The sequence below is a fragment of the Alligator sinensis genome, unplaced genomic scaffold (genome assembly GCF_000455745.1).
Source record: "Alligator sinensis unplaced genomic scaffold, ASM45574v1 scaffold790_1, whole genome shotgun sequence".
NCBI lineage: Eukaryota > Metazoa > Chordata > Crocodylia > Alligatoridae > Alligator > Alligator sinensis.
The window spans coordinates 380,999-399,125 of record NW_005842723.1 but is presented as its reverse complement, the minus strand read 5'-3'; the positions used below and the strand labels follow the sequence as shown (position 1 = coordinate 399,125).

At 39.6% G+C, this 18,127-nt stretch overlaps 1 protein-coding gene across 8 annotated transcripts in view; it reads right to left on the bottom strand.

Moving 5' to 3' along the window:
- The window catches only part of ANKRD26 (ankyrin repeat domain 26), a 126,220-nt gene that overhangs the window by 20,497 nt on the left and 87,596 nt on the right, over positions 1-18,127 (bottom strand). For 7 of the 8 annotated variants that reach the window (XR_003096377.1, XM_025216290.1, XM_025216294.1 and 4 more), the window contains 6 exons: positions 15,654-15,788; positions 14,150-14,262; positions 12,546-12,687; positions 9,337-9,627; positions 8,190-8,425; positions 7,350-7,596 (listed from right to left, as the gene is read on the bottom strand). Coding sequence is in view for 6 of the 8 variants with exons in the window: in XM_025216290.1 (XP_025072075.1) it covers positions 7,350-7,596; positions 8,190-8,425; positions 9,337-9,627; positions 12,546-12,687; positions 14,150-14,262; positions 15,654-15,788 (1,164 nt within the window). In the remaining 2 variants the exon portion in view is untranslated. Of the gene's footprint in view, positions 1-1,988; positions 2,040-7,349; positions 7,597-8,189; positions 8,426-9,336; positions 9,628-12,545; positions 12,688-14,149; positions 14,263-15,653; positions 15,789-18,127 lie in introns of all 8 variants that reach the window. The other variant, XR_003096378.1, reaches the window with a different exon arrangement.

Here is an 18,127-nt window from a genome sequence, read left to right as displayed (position 1 = left end):
ACCAAAACGCTGGCTTGCATCCATAGATGCTTCTCAAGCAGATCCCGGGACGTCATTCTCCCCTTGTACTTGGCCTTGGTGAGGCCACAGCTGGAGTACTGCGTCCAGTTTTGGGCCCCACAATTCAAAAAGGATGTGGAGAAGCTTGAGAGTCCAGAGAAAAGCCATGTGCAGGATCAGAGATCAGGAAAACAGACCTTATGACAACAGGCTGAGATCTATGAGGCTCTTTAGCTTGGAAAAGCGCAGGCTCAGGGGTGATCTGATGGCCACCTATAAGTTTATCAGGGGTGACCATCAGTATCTGGGGGAACGTTTGTTCACCAGAGCGCCCCAAGGGATGATGAGGTCTAATGGTTATAAACTACTGCAAGACCGTTTCAGGCTGGACACAAGGAAGTATTTTTTTATTGTCCGAGCCACCAAGGTCTGGAATAGCCTGCCATCGGAGGTGGTTGAAGCACCTACACTGAACACCTTCAAGAGTAAGTTGGATGCTTATCTTGCTGGGATCCTATGACCCCAGCTGACTTCCTGCCCTTCGGGCGTGGGGCTGGACTCGATGGTCTTCCAAGGTCCCTTCCAGCCCTAATATCTATGAAATTTGTGAAAATTATGCAACAATACCACTACAATCACAGATCATGTGATTGAGAATTACTGTCAACTTGTATTGACACAGACTAAGTAATGGCACCAGTCAGTAAGGTAGAGTGAAATAATTATTCAGCGACATCTTTTAAGAAGTTAAATACAATAGTTTGAAGTCTAGAGATGACTGAAAATAAATTTAAAAAGCTAAATACATTTCAGCGCAGGATTGTGTAATGCAGTTCCCTATAGGAACCTTCCATCCAGATGGTGGCAAATTTTTTTGTTCATCTTGCAATGTGACTAGATGTATCAAGAACAAACACCATTGATGACCATTTAGGCTGGATCCAGATGTGCAGGCACATGTGGCTTGTGGTGCTGCAAACCACATGAGTTGCACAATAATCAGTGCTCAATGCTGCTAATTTGCACCGCTGGAAAAAATTTGCTACTGGGATTTCCTGGTACCAAAAAAACCCCCCAAACCCTGGAAAAAATGTGGCACAAACCATGCCAAAGTAGCTACTGCCAGGACAAACTCAGGGATGGGGGAGCAGGCAGCCCAGGGCTCCCTGCTCCTTCTACTCTGCATGCTGTGGAGCCCCCATGCAGAGGCACCCTGTGCCCCAGCCAGTCACTCCCTAGCTGGGCCAGGCACAGTGTGCCTTGAGACGGGGGAGCAGCAGACAGACTTGGGCTGGCTTCTCCCCTGGCTCTGTCTGCCTCAGCATGGGGGCTCTGCAGCAAAGCCCTCCCCACCCCACCCTGCAGCATGTGGAACAGCGGGACAATATGTCCTGCTGCAAAACACAAGGACAGGGGCATGCACTGGGGCACAAAGTAGCAGCAGAAATTTGTGCCGCTATAATCTGTGCTGCTGTAAAGGTATGTCTCTGCTCATATGGACCTGGCCTTAGAATCCATATCGCATATAAAATGAAAGGCTTCTGCATAGGCTATAGGTCAGAACAAAAAACAAATGACAGTGTCCTCAATTTTTAAATAAATGACTAAAAGCAGTTTAACAAGAACAGAAGCTACATTTTAGCTAGTGGAGGCCTTCACTGCTGCCAGCCTTTTCTGAGTCTTGACCCTCAGTTAATTAAATCAATCCCTAGATGGAAGGAAGAGTAGGACAACGAACGTGCTGTTTACATGAATTTTGTCCAAGAATGCCAGATGCCTTCAAATGTATGCAAAAACTTACACTTGCATTAATAACAACCATAACACTTTTTTTTTGAGGGATTAAAATGTTGCTCAATTGAAAGCTTTTTTGCCAAATATGGGCAGTATATGAATTTTTAAGTAATTGTGTGGGAAGTTTGAAGAGGCTGAGCTGTATTTGACTCAGAATTTGTCTTTAGTTCAACAATCCGTTGGAGTTCATATACCTGAGTTCATTCACTTGAGGAGCTAGCCTTATTCAGGTCTGAGCAGCCACACTGTGAAACAAAAGTGGAGTTACACAAAGTAATTTAATTAGCAGAACAGAGAGTAGAATTAGGAGCTGATGAGCTGTTGCAACTGACCCTCAAAATCTCTACTGATGAAAGCCTATGCAATCTTTTTGTTTTTCCCTTATTTGAATCCTTAATTTAGAAATCTTAATCCAAAATTGTATTTTGTATTTTATTCTCTTAATTTTTCAGGCGAAAGAGAGAAGATTATGATGATGAAATACTGTGTGGGAAAATAAAGTTTTGGTCTTTATTTGAAATACATTTTTTACTGAACTGTTCTCTAGCAATGACTGCATGTCTCTCTATGAAACTTTGGTTTATTATCCAGCAAGATTTTTTTAAAGGAAAAAAACTTGACAAATAATTCTACTGAATAAAACCAATTGTTCAGGGAGCTGAGAAAATTGAGTGACATTAGGAAGTGATTAAAGATCCATAACTGCATGAAAAGCAAGCCAGAGGACTAATTCTCTGTGGCTTTACCGGATGAAAAGAAAGATGGGCTAATATTGATGAAACTGGAGACCAGTTTCATATTCTGTTACAACATATGGCAGCTGATGTAAAATAACAAAGAAGATACTGCAGGATCTATCGTAACAATATTCTGAGTGAAATGGGAAGAGAACAGAATGGTAAATTAATCTTGGATTTACCAGCTAACAGCTAAGGTTCTACCTACCATTACCTAGGAAAGGAAACTTTGTATTGGAATAAAAAGCTAAGCTTCCCCTAAAATTTTAGATTTTCCTATCAATAGGTAGAAACTACACACAAACACACTTACTTTAATGACTGCTAACTGTCACACACTAAAGAGATGTAGGATCTAATTAATAAAAAGGCTGGAGAAATTTTTTTTAAGATAGGTGAAGGGAATGTTATGAAGAGGAATACGATAAAATGAGGAAAGACAAATCAAATTTAGGCTGAATGCTAGAAAAAACAACTTCCTGACAATAGAGAGCCACCCGGATACCACATGAAGAATTGCTGCAGTACAGAAGAAACCCCCCAACGAATCGCACACCGCTGGTTATAACATATCAACCCCTCCCTCAAACCCATATGGAAAATCCTCAGTTGCAACCCATGCTAGAAAGAGACCTTATTCTTAAACAGATCTTCCCAGAGCAACCCATCTGAGCCTTCAAACAAGCACCAAACCTCACTACCTCATCACCAGAAGCAAACTTTCTCAGGCCCACAACACACCAAATGGATCCAGACCATGCCATGACAAGAAATGCAAAACCTGCCAACATATCTGCACCACCCCCACAATTACTACACCCCGCAACAGAGCCATCAGCATTCCAGGATCTTACAGCTGCACCTCCAGAAATGTAATACATCTCATCCAGTGCACCAAACGCCCTAATGGAAAATACGTAGGAGAGACCAAACAACAACTGCGCACCAGAATGAATGCACACTGCAAATCTATCAAAGACAAGAATACCCAATTACCGGTGGGGGCACATTTCTCACAAGAAAACCACTCTCTCTCCAATCTCTCAGACCTGAGCCTCAAAAGAAACTTACACAACACTTCCCAGAGACGAGCCTATGAACTCCACTTCATCAACCTCCTGGATACTAAAAATAATGGACTAAATATAGACCTTGGATTTATGACACATTATAACCTGCCTGACATCTGACTGCTCAGGTACCTCTCCACTATTCATCCCTTCTCCCTCCCTCCCCAGCCTCTCTCTCACCCATTGACTCCTCAATCTACATCTTCACAGACTACCTGTGTTGTATGCAATACCAGCCCAGCCTCTGGCTTCTTTATTTTTCATTCCATCCAGAAAGAGTGCACACCAACTGCAGAGACTTCCTCAGCCTGACAAAGGGTTTTTAAACGCGAAAGCTTGCTTAAAAATGTTTTTCCAATTATTTTGTTGGATATTGTCTTTAGTTTCCTTTTCTTAATGAGACTGTTTAGATAGCTGTTTAAGCTATTTTAAAACAAAGGAGAAAAAAACATGGAACATGCATAGTTTCCTCCGATTTGTGCCATTATGTCAGATATAAAACAGGTAATTTGGTGAGGTCACAGTGCTTCTCTGTCGCTATGTTATATGGGAGGTTCTGGTTTCAATTTATCAGTCCTTAGGATAGGTGCTGATGTGGCCATCTCAACAGGTGGTGATGATGAATTTTTCAGCAGTCTAGGGCCACCCATTTTTCTAGTGTTTTTAGTTGTTGGATGTTCATATCTGTTTGAGGTGTTGGCAATTTGGATAATGCTGCCACCCCAGAACCCAGCGTCTTCCTGGACATAAAGAAATGAAATCTGTGTGGGGCACCTGTGAAGATGATGACCAGTAAGGCCAGTCTGGTATGTTATACTGGTTTTGGCTCATTTGTGCATGGTCAGCCCAAGCACGCTGATGTTCTTCAAGAGTGATCTGGTGCAGGCTCTAGGGTTGCATTCAGACAGTAGCAGGGAGACATGTCTGCTTGATACTAAAGAGAAAGTATTGTTTGGCAACAGTGAATAGTATTTCTTGAATAATGGTAATGAAGGGTGATGTATCAGTTTCAACTCTAGAGCCAATGATGTCCCCAGAGAGAAACCAGATGGTCTTGTGGTCAGTGCCAGTGCTTTGTCAGGGTGGATATCAGTGGTGCTGGCTTACTGAGTGCCACTTCTTTGGCAGAGGACATAGATGCTCAGTTCCTGGCATAAGAACATCTTTTCCTTTCTTTGTCTGAAACCATGCTATTTGGCCTTTACTTTTCACTTCTTCTCTCCTGGGGCACCAATGCCTGCTTCACCAATGATGATGTTGGTGCTAGCGATGATGCCAAGGCTGCCACGTCTGTTGACATTTTAGCAGTGCCAAACAGGTAACACTGCTAAAACAGTAGCTGGCTTTGGTACTGAGATAAAGGCAACTGATGCTAAGACAACTACTATAAATACATTTACAGCCAGCTCTAATAATGTTTTCTTTTCTGCTTTTGTTCCTACATCCTAGGTTATAGTGTCTGGGTGAAGGGTGCTCAATGAGAATAAGCAAGGCTCTAGACTTTTTGAAGATGGAAATTTCCTCAGCGTCTGAGATGACATGCAGCAATTATGCAAGTAAGTACAGGTTCAGCTATGCATGACTAGTTTTTAATCCTCAGTAGGAAGGATTGGCACATCAATCTCTCATTAGGCATGTTGTCCTGTTCCTGACAGAAAATACCTTGATATTACCTATCAACATGGGGAATGATTCCACTAAAGGTCAGGCAGAGCTTAAATCCCCAAAGTATACAAGTCTGCCATGGCAGTTGGCACCATGCCCAACCACAAAGATGGGTATCTTTTTGAGGGTAGGGAGTGGGGACAGGGGGGTTGGGGGACACAGAAATGAGAAGGATGATGGAGAGAGTGAAACAGTATTTCTTAAAACTATTTTTCAAGAGACAGTAACAGGTTCCAACCTGTTGCCACAGGTGATAAGAGAAAATTGCTCAGGGGGCACTTTATACATGTGAAGTAAACAACAACCCCCTGCCAACCCCCCCTCCAAAATAGGACCCTGCTCCAGAAAAAAAAATAACAGAGAAGAGGGAGTCTATTTAGGAAGAATTTGGCCTCCCTAGCTTGAAAATAAGTAAGCTTGAAATATAAAATTTAAACCCCCCCCTCCCCGAATCCAAACAATGCTTTGTAAATTTGTAAAGAGTACACCGTGCCGCTTATAAAGGTAGTGGCTCTGGCACTGCGATGTCCTCCAGTCGTTTCCCTGGGTCTCTTAATCTGCCTTCTCTCTCTTATTGCCCTTCTTCCAAACACACCTTCCCTAGCATACTTGCCTGGAAGCTGGCCTGTTTACTGCTCACTGGCCCCAAAAGGTCCCATTTTTCCTGCTTCGTCACACCAAGCTGAAAGGCTCTAACTGCCTGCAAACCATTTAGCCTGTTTGCAGCCCCTGTTTGCTGGCTCCCAGGTTGCTCAGAGTCTCCTTTTATACCCTGCTGGGCCTGAACTGGCTCCGCTCCCTCATTAGGGCTTCTGTCAAGCCCAGGCAGCAATTAGCAATCACTCAGCCAGCAATACTCCCAGCTTCTCAGCGCACACACCCCAAACACACACAGTCCACCAAACAACAGGGAGCTGGAGGTGAATCCAGGGCTTGTGGGACTGGGGATATCACACCCATGTGGTGCAGTGGGGCAGTGGAGGGCACCTGATGCAGCAGTGGAGGTGGGAAGTTGCCCATGTGGTGTATGGTCTGTGGCTCACCCAGTGTGGCCCACACAGCATGTGGCTCCCAATTGTGCAGCCCCCGGGGGCTTAGAAGTTGGACAGCAGAGGCCTAGGGGAATCTGACCACTCAATTCAAGAACCATTCCCTAGGAAATGAATGATTGTGCTGGTCCACTACGGAAACCTTGTTTGCAAATGGTACATACTGTTTAATGTTAGGTATTTTAACTGAAGTTGATATATAGTTAATCCACTTTAAGCCATAAATTGAGTGAAATGAAAAGACCTAAAGTAATATTAAATCTACTTTAGAAGGTTTTAAGAATATTTTAATGAAATATACAATTGATCTGCACATTAAATTGATTTATAACTGATCATACTGAAGTTAATGACAATTTTGAAACCTATTGCCTATACAGGAAACCCTCGCTATTCACAGGTTCAGCATTCACGGTTTCATATATTTGCAAATGCCGAACCTGCATTTTAAATACACTTACAGGAGCTCCACGCTTGCTGCCGCTGGGCTCCTGCTGCCACATTCCCGCCGCCGCCACCAGAGCCGTGCTCCGCCCCCCGCAATAGCAGTTCTGTGAAGGTACTATGGACCTCTTCTGCAGAATTTATGTATTCTTCTTTTAAATTAATGCTGATAGCTTTAGAATAATTTCATAATCTTTTAATCTAAACCCTTAATACAAATTATCTTGGTATAGAAATGCTTAACATGCCCCTGTGCTATGAGTTTCTTCATACATATATTCTTTAGAAATTTTTTTCTTCTTTTTAAGTGTAAATTGTTGGATACTTTGTGGCAAGTGTGAATGCTTACTTGTAAATATGGTCTTATACCCCACAGTAAGTAGGAGTACTAATTTATTTTTTTCTTCCTAAACAAATAATATATATGTGTATTGTTTTCTTGATTAGTTATTGAAGCTTTTATAGAATTAGATTAATAGTATTAGGAAATGTTCACATTTAAAATTAATGTCCCTTAATTATATTAACTAAGACAATGGTGATATGAAGTACTCCAAATACAGCTAAGAATGACATTTGGAATTGCTCACCTTAGCCAGATAAGCTTCCACTCTGTTTTTTGAAGATAATGCATTTCCAGCTGGATTTATAAAGCTTCCTCCAAGACCAAGACTTCTATTTAATGCTAAATTGTTGCCGAGATTTCCAAGCTGAGCTGTATCCAGAACTGGACTTGCAGTCAGACTTCCATTTACAATGCTGTTGGCAATTAAAGATTTGCTCTTGTGACGCTCATGGAGGAGTTTAGCATTGGCCTCTGCTAGCCTGTCATTAGCTCTATAAAAAGTTAAGCAGCATGCAAACATTTTTTGTTAATTATTTCACCACCACAACTGAATTATCTGATCACTGAGACAATCTATTCTTTTTCGACTAGAATGTGGCTGTTCAAAAATATTTATCCTGGATGTCCCAAGTCACAGGCTAGTACTCTAACAATTGGATAATACATCCTTTCAAAGAAGGCTGATCCTGGGAAGTGCTGAGAGATAAACAGCATATAATTACCTCACAAGAGGGAGCTTATTTATTCAGAAGTCAACTTTTACATTCAAATATGGATTTGGGCCTATAATACAATAAATAATTTCTTTCTTACCATGAACAAAGAAGAAATTACTGTATAACAGCCAAAAGATAAAAATTGAAAAAATACATATTACACTTTATAAAAATTAAATATATTTCTACTACTTATAGAATATTAAATCAAGTTACTCATTACTAACGGAAAATGTATTGCTTTCTACAAATGCCCAGTCTTTATGCACATCATGTGGTATAGGTCCAGCTGTGAGAGGTTTTAGGAGATAAATTTAATAATGGGTAAAATTAACAATTTATCTTTTGGTTTAAAGGCTTTGACTCACCTTTCTAATTTACTTGCCAAGGATTTTCTAATTTTTAATTCCTCCATATACAGGTCTTTGTACCTTTCCAATTCTGTCTGGGTGGACTCCTTTTGCAAAATGCTGTCTTGCTGAGTGTTTTTTATTCTAGCAAGTTCAGATTCCAGATCTCTCATTCTGTGTTCCAGTTGGTTTCTCAGAGAAGCATTATTAGTAGTTCTTATTTGTTCTAATGTCTCTTGGGAGGCTGCCTGTGTCTAAAGCAAATCATATTATCTTAATAAATCAAAAAGCAAAGATGAATTTTCCTCCTTGTGAGATTCTCAAACACAACTTAAGTACACCAGTTTACTCAGGGAACTATTATTCCTTAGTGCCAACACTAAAGAATGGAGAAATCTAAAATCACTACACAAAAGAATGCCTTCAGCTTAGAAAGAAACTCTCTTAATAGGCTGTTGTTACATCAAATCTGATACTCAATTGGCAGTCTAACTCCAGCTCCAATCCCAGGGCTGGTGAAAGAGTTGCAAATATTTTACGAACTCATGCATATAATACTTTCAGAAAGTAAATAATTATTGGAAACCAAAAAAGTTACTTTGTTACTTGTGTTTTATCAACATTTGGTCTTCAGAATAGACACGGCTTAGGCATATAAAATCATCTGCTATGGCAAGCTTGAGTACCAATGACCCTTAGAGCATACATGTATCATTTTGCATCCACTCACAAAGAATAAAAAAAGCCCTATCCTTTTAAATGTCCTCTAATTTCTTTCTCCTTCTAGGAGCTGATGAATGACAGCCTAAAGAACAGGGGAGGGAAGGTTATTGTGCTCTGCAAAAGAAATACAGAGAACAAAAAGGTTATTTGCTAAGGTTTTTGGATACTATTCCTCTATGTGGAAGACAGGCTGGAAGTCCTCTTCCTGGTAAAAAAAAGTCAGTTTGGGATGGGCTTTGTGACAGAATGACCTGATGGCACTATAGAAAAGGAATCAAAGATTGTGCCCAAATTTTCTTTTCTTTATATTTTTTCTTCATCTCTGTCTCCAGTTCCTCAATTACTATACTAGAAACATCTAAAAAATAACATTTTCCACTATTAAATAAATGTAAAATAAATATAAAGCTTGTACAAAGCACCAACTAGTAAATATATTAACCTGCAAAAATAAATTGACTTCTTCTAGTTTTTGTCTTATTTCTTGTCTGGCTCGTTCTTCAATCTCTCTTTTATAGTGTTCTATTTGATTGTGGTCCATCATATTCGTTTCTACATGGCGTTTGAGGTTAGCAACTTCTTCTTCCAACTGCCATTTATTCTTTTCCAGCTTTTCATGATTCTTATGTAGTATCTTCATAGAAGACAACTGTTCTCGCAAATCATGATTTGCAGATTCTAGCTGCGTAGATTTTTTTGACTCTGTTTTCAGCTGCTGGGATAGTTCATCTATCTGCATACATTGAGAAAAAACTGAACTTAGTTATCAAACAGAGCTCAAAATCTTCTACTCTGTGAGTTTGTAAAAAGTATCAGTCAAAATATTTTACAATCCAGAGTATGTGAAATGAACAAAAACTATTCTAAACATTTTAAAAAGTACATCTGTTAAACAGTTTCTCAAAGGGTTGCTTAAGACCACTTCCTTTGTCTTCTACCCTATGCAGTAGTTCACATAAATACTTCAGAACCATCCCTGCAAAAAACCAAAACCCAAAAACCTTAGCTCCCAAATCAAAGGCAGTTTACTCACATACTTGGGCTTTGAATACACTGGTCTCATTATTTACTGGGTCTACTCAAATGCTCAAAGGTAAGCAAGTACATAACTATAGTTGGGGCCTTATATGTTAAATATCAAAATGCATACATCAATTTAAAAACTGTTAAATAGGATGGTTAGAATATCAAAGTCTTCACAGGATGCATCTACATGTGAAATTAGCATGATGCAATAAACACTGGGAAGTTTGCGCTGGAGTTTATTGCTCCTGGATGCAGTGTTTACACGTGCACCTGGGACTGCAGCATATTGAGCCAGGGCAGCACAGTCCTGGCTGGCAGGAAGTCCCAGGGGTCAGCCTGCCAGCCTGGGGCTGCTTCAACCAGGCTCAATGTGCTGCAGAGGTGTTGGATGGGGCACGAGGCTACTACAAGGCAGGGCTAACCAGCAGGCAGCTCCGTGCTGTAGCACACTTGTGCCCCAGTCAGCGTCTACACATGCATTGCAATGAAGTAAGTAACACCACCATAGGATAGTACTTGTATTGGGCAGTACTAATCTATGGCAGAGTTAATTAGTTAACTCCAGCATAATAGCTCTGCACATTGTAGACAGAGATGCTTTAGTGAGGAACTAATTAGGCAACTCCAAAGTAAGCACCTCATGTAGATTCCCCCACTAGCACTTTAATAGAGAAGGAAAAAAAATTTAAGATATTTTTCTTACAATAATTTAGAAGACAAGGTCAGATTTTTCATTCTGAAACTAGATTAAAACTGACTGAAAAAAGGTTTCTATTCTCTGTCACTAATTCATATACTTCTTGTTATACTCATTTAAATTTTTAAAAAGGCCAAGAAATCAGATGAGTATGTATACGATTGAAAATATTCATAGACAGTCTCAAATGTCTAATTCCAGAACTGTATTCATCTTCATAAAATAACTGCAAGAGAAGTAATTTATGTATGAATTCCCCTCCTTTCCACTCAAATAAGTATTACCACTGTAAAGAAGCCATACAAATAATATTTTTTAATTTATAAAAATACACTGATGTGAAGGCACTTAATGCATTGTACAATAATATATGATAAAATTATTTACTTACAGATATCAAAAACACAGCACATTAGCAACAGAGTTACATTCATTAACATAGGAAGGAAAGTTAGTAGAGAAGGTCCTAGCTAGGAAACAAAAGCTGTATTTCCAAATGCTAGGTAAATGGTGGTGATAAAATACACCCCAGCAGTCTTTCCTGCCCAAGTGCAGGGGGGCTGGACCCAATGATCTTGTAAGGACCCTTCTAGCCCCTCACATCTATGAAACTATGAAACTCGTAGGAAATGCTTTCAGGTATTCAGCACAACAGATGTGGACCAAAACACATATCAACCACTGTATTTTCTTGCATATAACATGTATCAAATTAGTTGCTGGAAATTTTGTTTTAGGTGAGGAAATATGGTAATAACAGCTACTATAGCAGGAGCATTTGCCAAGGGCAAGAGAAAGTAATACTGTACCTACTGCACAGGAGGTAGAACACTGAGCATGTAGGACTCTCAAAGGAGCACTTTGTCTTTTCCCCTGGAGAGGCTTGTGCTGGAGAAGCTGCAACCAACACAACAAAAACCTCTGCCCCAGCTTTGGACCTGAGCCCTGGGTGCTGGGGCAGAAACTCCTCCTGAATCAGCTAGGTGGGTCCTCAGATGACTCTAGAACTGCTCCTGCCTAGGATCTGGTGCTCAGCTAACCTGACACATGCTCAGCTTGAGAAAAGAAGAGGGGCTTGGCAGTCTGGCTTAGACAGTAGCACCTGCCTCATCCTTCAGCTACAGTACAGTAGCAGCCATATGTTTTGCTCATATCCTGCTGCAGCTGCCTCTTCCCTGAAAAAATACTGTACTTACCAGTATTTTCAAGGAAAGATCTTTTTTCCTTCATTCTGCCTTTTAAAAATAATGGGTGTAACTTATTTTGGGGTTTGCTTTATATGAGAAAATACAGTAAATTCCACATCCAATGGACCACCTTGTCTGCTAACACAAGGATTGATTGTGGAATCCCTAACAGGTGGATTGGACCAGAGCACTAATATGTGATAAAAAAGGCTAAAAATACAGTTTTGAATATGGCCAAGTTTATACAGTAATTAATTTACCAATGCATTAATATTATTAATCCTGTTGTAGATAAATTAGTCATTTAGCATTCAGTGGAGATACAACTGTCCATGTGAAAAACGGATTTTTTTTTTACCCATAATTCTTCTTTGAAGCTGAAAGCTGTACTTACATAAGTCTACATTCCTTATTAACCTTCTACTAGAGTTGCAGAGCTAATATATGGGGATAATGTAATATTATGTGCCTTTTTGTCATACCTCTTCCTCAAAAGAAACTTATGCTCACAATATATTAGCGACTCAACAGAGGGATACATCAACTACTTTAAAAGCATCATTATATAATTTTTCTTAAAAGTCACTAGCTATATGAACAAAGAGACAGTTAGCTGTGTTAGTTTGAAGTCAGGCAGAAGGTGCAAATCTACCATCTATAAGAACAAAAACACACTTAAATATAGCCACAATTCTAAAAGGGACATACACAGAGTGTCAAGTTTCAAGCAACAGAACCTACCTTTGTTTTTAATCTACTAACTTCACCATCCATTTCAGAATATTTGTTCTTCAATTCTCCTTGGAAACTAAACTGCAACTCACTTTCTTTGCTCTCATATTCTTTTAATTTCTTCTTAGCTGTTTTTAGAAGTTTCTTGATTCTGCATAGCAAATACAATGGAAAGACAAATAAAACCCATCTTCTCCATAACTGCCCATTAGGTACTTTAATAATTTTGATAATAATTTAACTATTATCAAATCCCCCCTCAATTTTCTCTTCCCCAGACTAGCTGACCCTAGCTCTTTCACCCTTTCCTCAAACAGTGTGCGTCCCAGATCCCTAACAATTTTGTTGCTCTCCAATGGATTCTTTCTAATCTAGCCATGTTCTTCTTGAAATGTAGGGCCCAAAGCTACACACAATACTCCAGGTGAGGCCTCACCAGGACTGAACAGAGAGAAAGAATCACTTTCTTTGATTTGCAAGAGACACTACTGTTAATACAATCCAGTACGGTGTTGGCCTTTTTGCAACAAGAACAGTGTTGGTTCCTTTTCATCTTATAGTCTGCTGTAACTCCCAGGTCCTTCTCTGCAGTACTGCAGCCTAACTAACCATTTTCCAGTCTGCATCTGTGCATGCAATTATTGCGTCCCAAATGCAGGACTCTGTACTTGTCCCTGTTGAATTTAATCTGATTGAGTGCAGGCTATTTCTCCATTTTATCCAAGTCATTCTGGATCACAACCCTACCCTCCAGACTGCCTGCAGCTCCATCCAACTTGGTGTCATCCATAAATTTGCTAAGCATGCACCCAATCTCATCATCCAGATCATTAATAAAGATATTAAACAATACTGGAGTAAGGTGCCTTGTCTTTCCCCATCAGAGAAAGCTACACAGCACAACAGATCAGTCCAATGTATTTTGCACTATTCTGTAATTGGGTTACTCAGCTGCATAAGTGAACATTTATTTGCATGCCACACACCCTTAAATAAGTCTCTCACATTATTTTGGGAAGGCAGAATGAAGAAAAAAAGATTTTTCTGGAATCCTACCTTCCACAGCCTGGGCTCACCACACATGCTGGCCACATAGAGGAGGGGCAGAGTCCATTCCTCAGAGTCACTTACCTTCTTGCTACAGGTCTACAGCTAGACATTCAACCTTTCCAGTCAGTGCCAAATTGCCAGCAGCTTTTGGCTGCTTGAAGGCTGAGAGAGGGTTAAACCTCTATCTGTGGACCTGCTGCCAAAGGGTGGTGACACTGAAAAGTGGATTCAGTCAACTTTCTATGTGGCCAAGAGCCCAGCAGAGCCAGCTCCCAGTAGCCATTCCAGCATCCCCATGCTTCCATTCCTGTACAGAAATCAGTTTCCTCGCGTAAGACGTGTACCTGAATTTGGAGGACTAATTTTCAGGGATGTTATGCATGTGGTATACAAAAAAGTACAGTATAAAGATAGGCTATTACGTAAGTGATTGTTATGATTTAACTGTTGAGCATGAACAGCATGTACACAGTAATATACAAAATTTTAAAGTTAAAATGAAGCTAACTGGACCAAATTTTAGTTCACTCTTAATACTTTTAGAAGTGATCAAAGATCCCTACCCGTAACACTCTTTTTGCAGTTCACCATTTCTTTTCATCTCTTGATCCAGCCGGGCTTCCACCGATCGTTTTATCTCCAATAGCTTCTTCACTTTTTTCCTTTCACTTTCATGCTGTCAAAAAGAAAAATACATACTTATTCCTACATATATCATGTAATGACAGTTTACATTTACCATTTGTGGATGTAAAGGAAGCAGAATCTCACATTCTTGACAAACAAATTGGAACACAATTTAAAACTGTGATATTTTGCATTAAGCTATGTTAAATACACATTCACAGGCAGGAGAGAGACACAGGTAATAGTCAATGTTGCTAAGGTTAAGGTTATTAATTATTATTAATATTAAGGCTAAGAATTCACTATTCATTAAATAATGAAGTCTTACTGCCCACACTGTGATTGGGGAACTCCACATACATACAAAGACTGCTAGTGCATTTCCAACAGGATCTCCATTACTTCTAGAGGCAGAAAGCAAACTGGTATGTTCATATCTAAAAATGTATTTTGGTTGGCACTCCTTTTGTCTGGACTGAAACAAGCATGCATTCTTCTTTTTGCTCCTTGAGGTAGGACCCGTTAACATGTTGGGATTTTGACACTGCAGTCGCATACTTATCATAGACCCTAATCAAAAGTTTCACTAAGTTATCTAAAAGTAATATTAACTGACTAGCTATAACAAATTCAGAATCATCTGTTCCAAATCCCAGTGTGGAGTGGGGCTTCCAGGAGAAGAAGGATCTTTATAGTTCCCTGTTTTAGGAAACATATGTAAAATAATTGTCATTTTATGCTTAAATCCCTTGCATCATGGGATTCAGTTAACTAATGACCTCAGCAAAATCAGAGAAGGAATAATCATGTGACCGGCAATACTTTAAGCTCTCTTCTTTCAAACATATCATCTTAACATAGGGAGGGACATCCAACTTCTGAGTATCTGGGGAACACATGCCCCCTGGCCCACATTATGCGTGGGACCCTATGCAGCACCAGTGTCCCATGTGCCCCCCCATACTGGCCCACTGTGCAAGCAGCCATTCTCCCTCCCTTACACTTTGAGGAGAGGGAACAAGGGAGAGCAGAGCACTCTGGGAAACAGGGAGTCTGAGATTTGTTTCAAGCCAGAACATTTTTATAAACCTTCTACCATTTTTGTAGCCCTTCAGGGGCATGCATGTCTTTCCCCTTGATACCTTTAGAGTTGCAAGTGTTTGTAGTGACAGTATCGTAACATCTATCTATCTAAAGTGAAATAGGACTTGCTATGACTCTTACCGTCTACCATATCATGTATACAACTCCCCGGGAGAAGCACATCCCCTTTCACATTGAAAGGTGACCTCAAAGCTTTGGGGTGACTTTCCCAATCATAAGTTATCTTGAGCATGAATTTCAAATGATACTTAGAAGGTTGACAAAACATACTAATAACTACTTGAAAAGTAGACTGAACTTAAAATTGACAACTGTTTTCATTTTTTCTTGACTTACCTGCTCCAATATCTCAGCCTTTTCCCTGTCAAGCTGAGAAAGTCGAACTCCAAGTCTGGATCTTGATTGAAGTTCCTCCTCCCACATATTACGTGTATCTTGTGCTGTCATTGAAAGCATGTTTTGCTTTTGGACCTACCAAAGTAGTATTAGTAGAAGAAAAACAACAGAAAGCAATTTGAAAATTTTTATTTAATAAATTATAGCAGCTTTATCTCATCATGTGGCATCATATATGAAGGCTCCTAATCATCAATATTTTCTGGTATTAGATAGAGAAATGTCATCTTGTACAGATTACCTTCCAAGAGAAAACCAACCAACTCTATATCTAATGTAAGGCATGCATTGACTATTACGAGCATTGATTATTAGGAACAGAAACCCCTGTGTGCTGAATCAGGTATATTTCATTATTATATACAGATTATCTGGGAGACTGTATCAGAGTTAAATTTATAAAAGTCTTTCTTACACATATGAAGTTGTTGGAGATTTCACTGAATGCATAAATGTGGCTTCTATCTTCTGTTAAGAAGAACTTTCTTATCCTGTAGCCTTCTATAACAATTCATAACTCTCTCAGAGATAGAAAACTTTGTAACTATCTTCTACAGATTCCCTCAAAGACAGATTGCAGTTTTCCAAATTATGCCATTTTCTCCCCACCAGACACTTTGAGTATCAAGGAAACATGAAAACTATACCTTGTGATCTACAGAAAATTGCGTGAACTCTTAGAACACAGACTTAGGTTGCTGATTCTTTGGGGGAGAAACTAGTTTTAAGACACTGAGGGACACCTTTTAAAAGGGTTTTTGCAAATATGCTCATAAAATTGCTAAATGAAAATTCATTCTTAGAGGGTGAGGGGTCATAAAATAAATCAACAATCTTTATTTGATATCCTGTTGATCTGGCCATCAGCACGTACCAAGCTGCAATGCTAAAAAGATGAGTTCAGGAACCAGTGATAAATTTCACTTCCACATGTTAATAGATTTGCAAACACATGGAATATCACAGATCCTTTTATGAGGAAATGGTGTAATTTTTTGTAGTACACAAATTGAAATGTGTAGTTTACTGGATACAAAGAATTTGATGTGCAACTAGGATGGTAAATAAAAAAAATAGCTAGGAATGAATATTGACTTTTCTAATTTTTCTCAAGTGATTGGAGTAATGGCTACTTGAAGAAAGTCAAAAGAAAGAAGAACTATTCTGTATAGAAAGCATTTCCTAAGTGATTGTGTCCATAATATTGGAAAAGAAAAGTGTCAATCTTTAGAGAAAGAGGACTTTATCTTAATTTCTATGCAGCACATTTTGTTCATTGGCAACTATACCGAACATAAGCCAAAGTCCACAAAAATAAACATGTTACTTAAACAGGAAACAAGTGACTGTAGAATAAAATGTAGCTTTTAAATAAGTGACACCTGCAAATTCAAAGTATCACAAAGGATTTTGCAATTGACACCACAGGATCCAACACTGCCGTTTCTTGTACCCTGCTAAGAAATCAAGGCAAAAGTAAAATCAGCCTTTTCATATTGGAAAATCCTGCCTACTAACTCCACACAATTTTTTTAAAGCTGCACTATTCCTTCATTAAGTATGAATTCAAACCTTTAGAAACCTTTTAAAATAAAGCATAAATGAAGGATGTTAGCTGGTGCTGCTTAGTTTTAAAAACTGAAAAGCTAGAATATAATACAAAGTAAACAATTCAATTCAGGTTTCTGCTTGTCATTTAGCATTAGAATACAGGAGAAATGCTTAGCAAGAATGTCCATTGGTTACCATGTTGCAAATATGCTTTTGGTAGGGAGAAGCCAGGCAGACCCTGCTGTGTCTGCAGTCTCTGCTGGAGCCTTACGCAGCATTAGCTAGCATACCTCATGCTGGCTATGGTCCATGCTGTGGCAGAGAGGAGGAAGGGGTCTCTGCTTAAGCAGCAACTGGTGAGGGGGCGGGGGGCACAGGGAAGCCAGCAGAACCTGTTGTGCCTGCAAATCTGCTGGAGCTCTGGTCAGGGAGCAGAGGGGAGGGACCAGCCCTGCTGTGGAGCAGAGAGACCCGCCCAGCCCAGAGAGCAGGCCAAGATACTGGGGGACTGATTTAACTTAGAACAGCAGGGGGTCTGGGACAGACTTCACATAAACCGGTTTGACTTCAATCAGTTAATTCTGATACTACTACATTCAACCCGGTTTATCTCAAACCAGTTTCAGCCATTTTCAAAGTGGTTTATGTGCACTGAATGTCTGTTCTGTTATAGGTTTAAGCTGTTTCTGATCACTTAAACCAGTTTATGTGCAATGTCTGTCCCTAGCCCACGGGATAGCATATTGGTATTAATGTACAATGGCAAATCCATAATTTGGCTTTTAGTACCATCTGAAAATTGTCAGAAATCAAATATTTGGATACATTAGATTGAGATTCTCATAGAAGTGTAGTTCAATAGA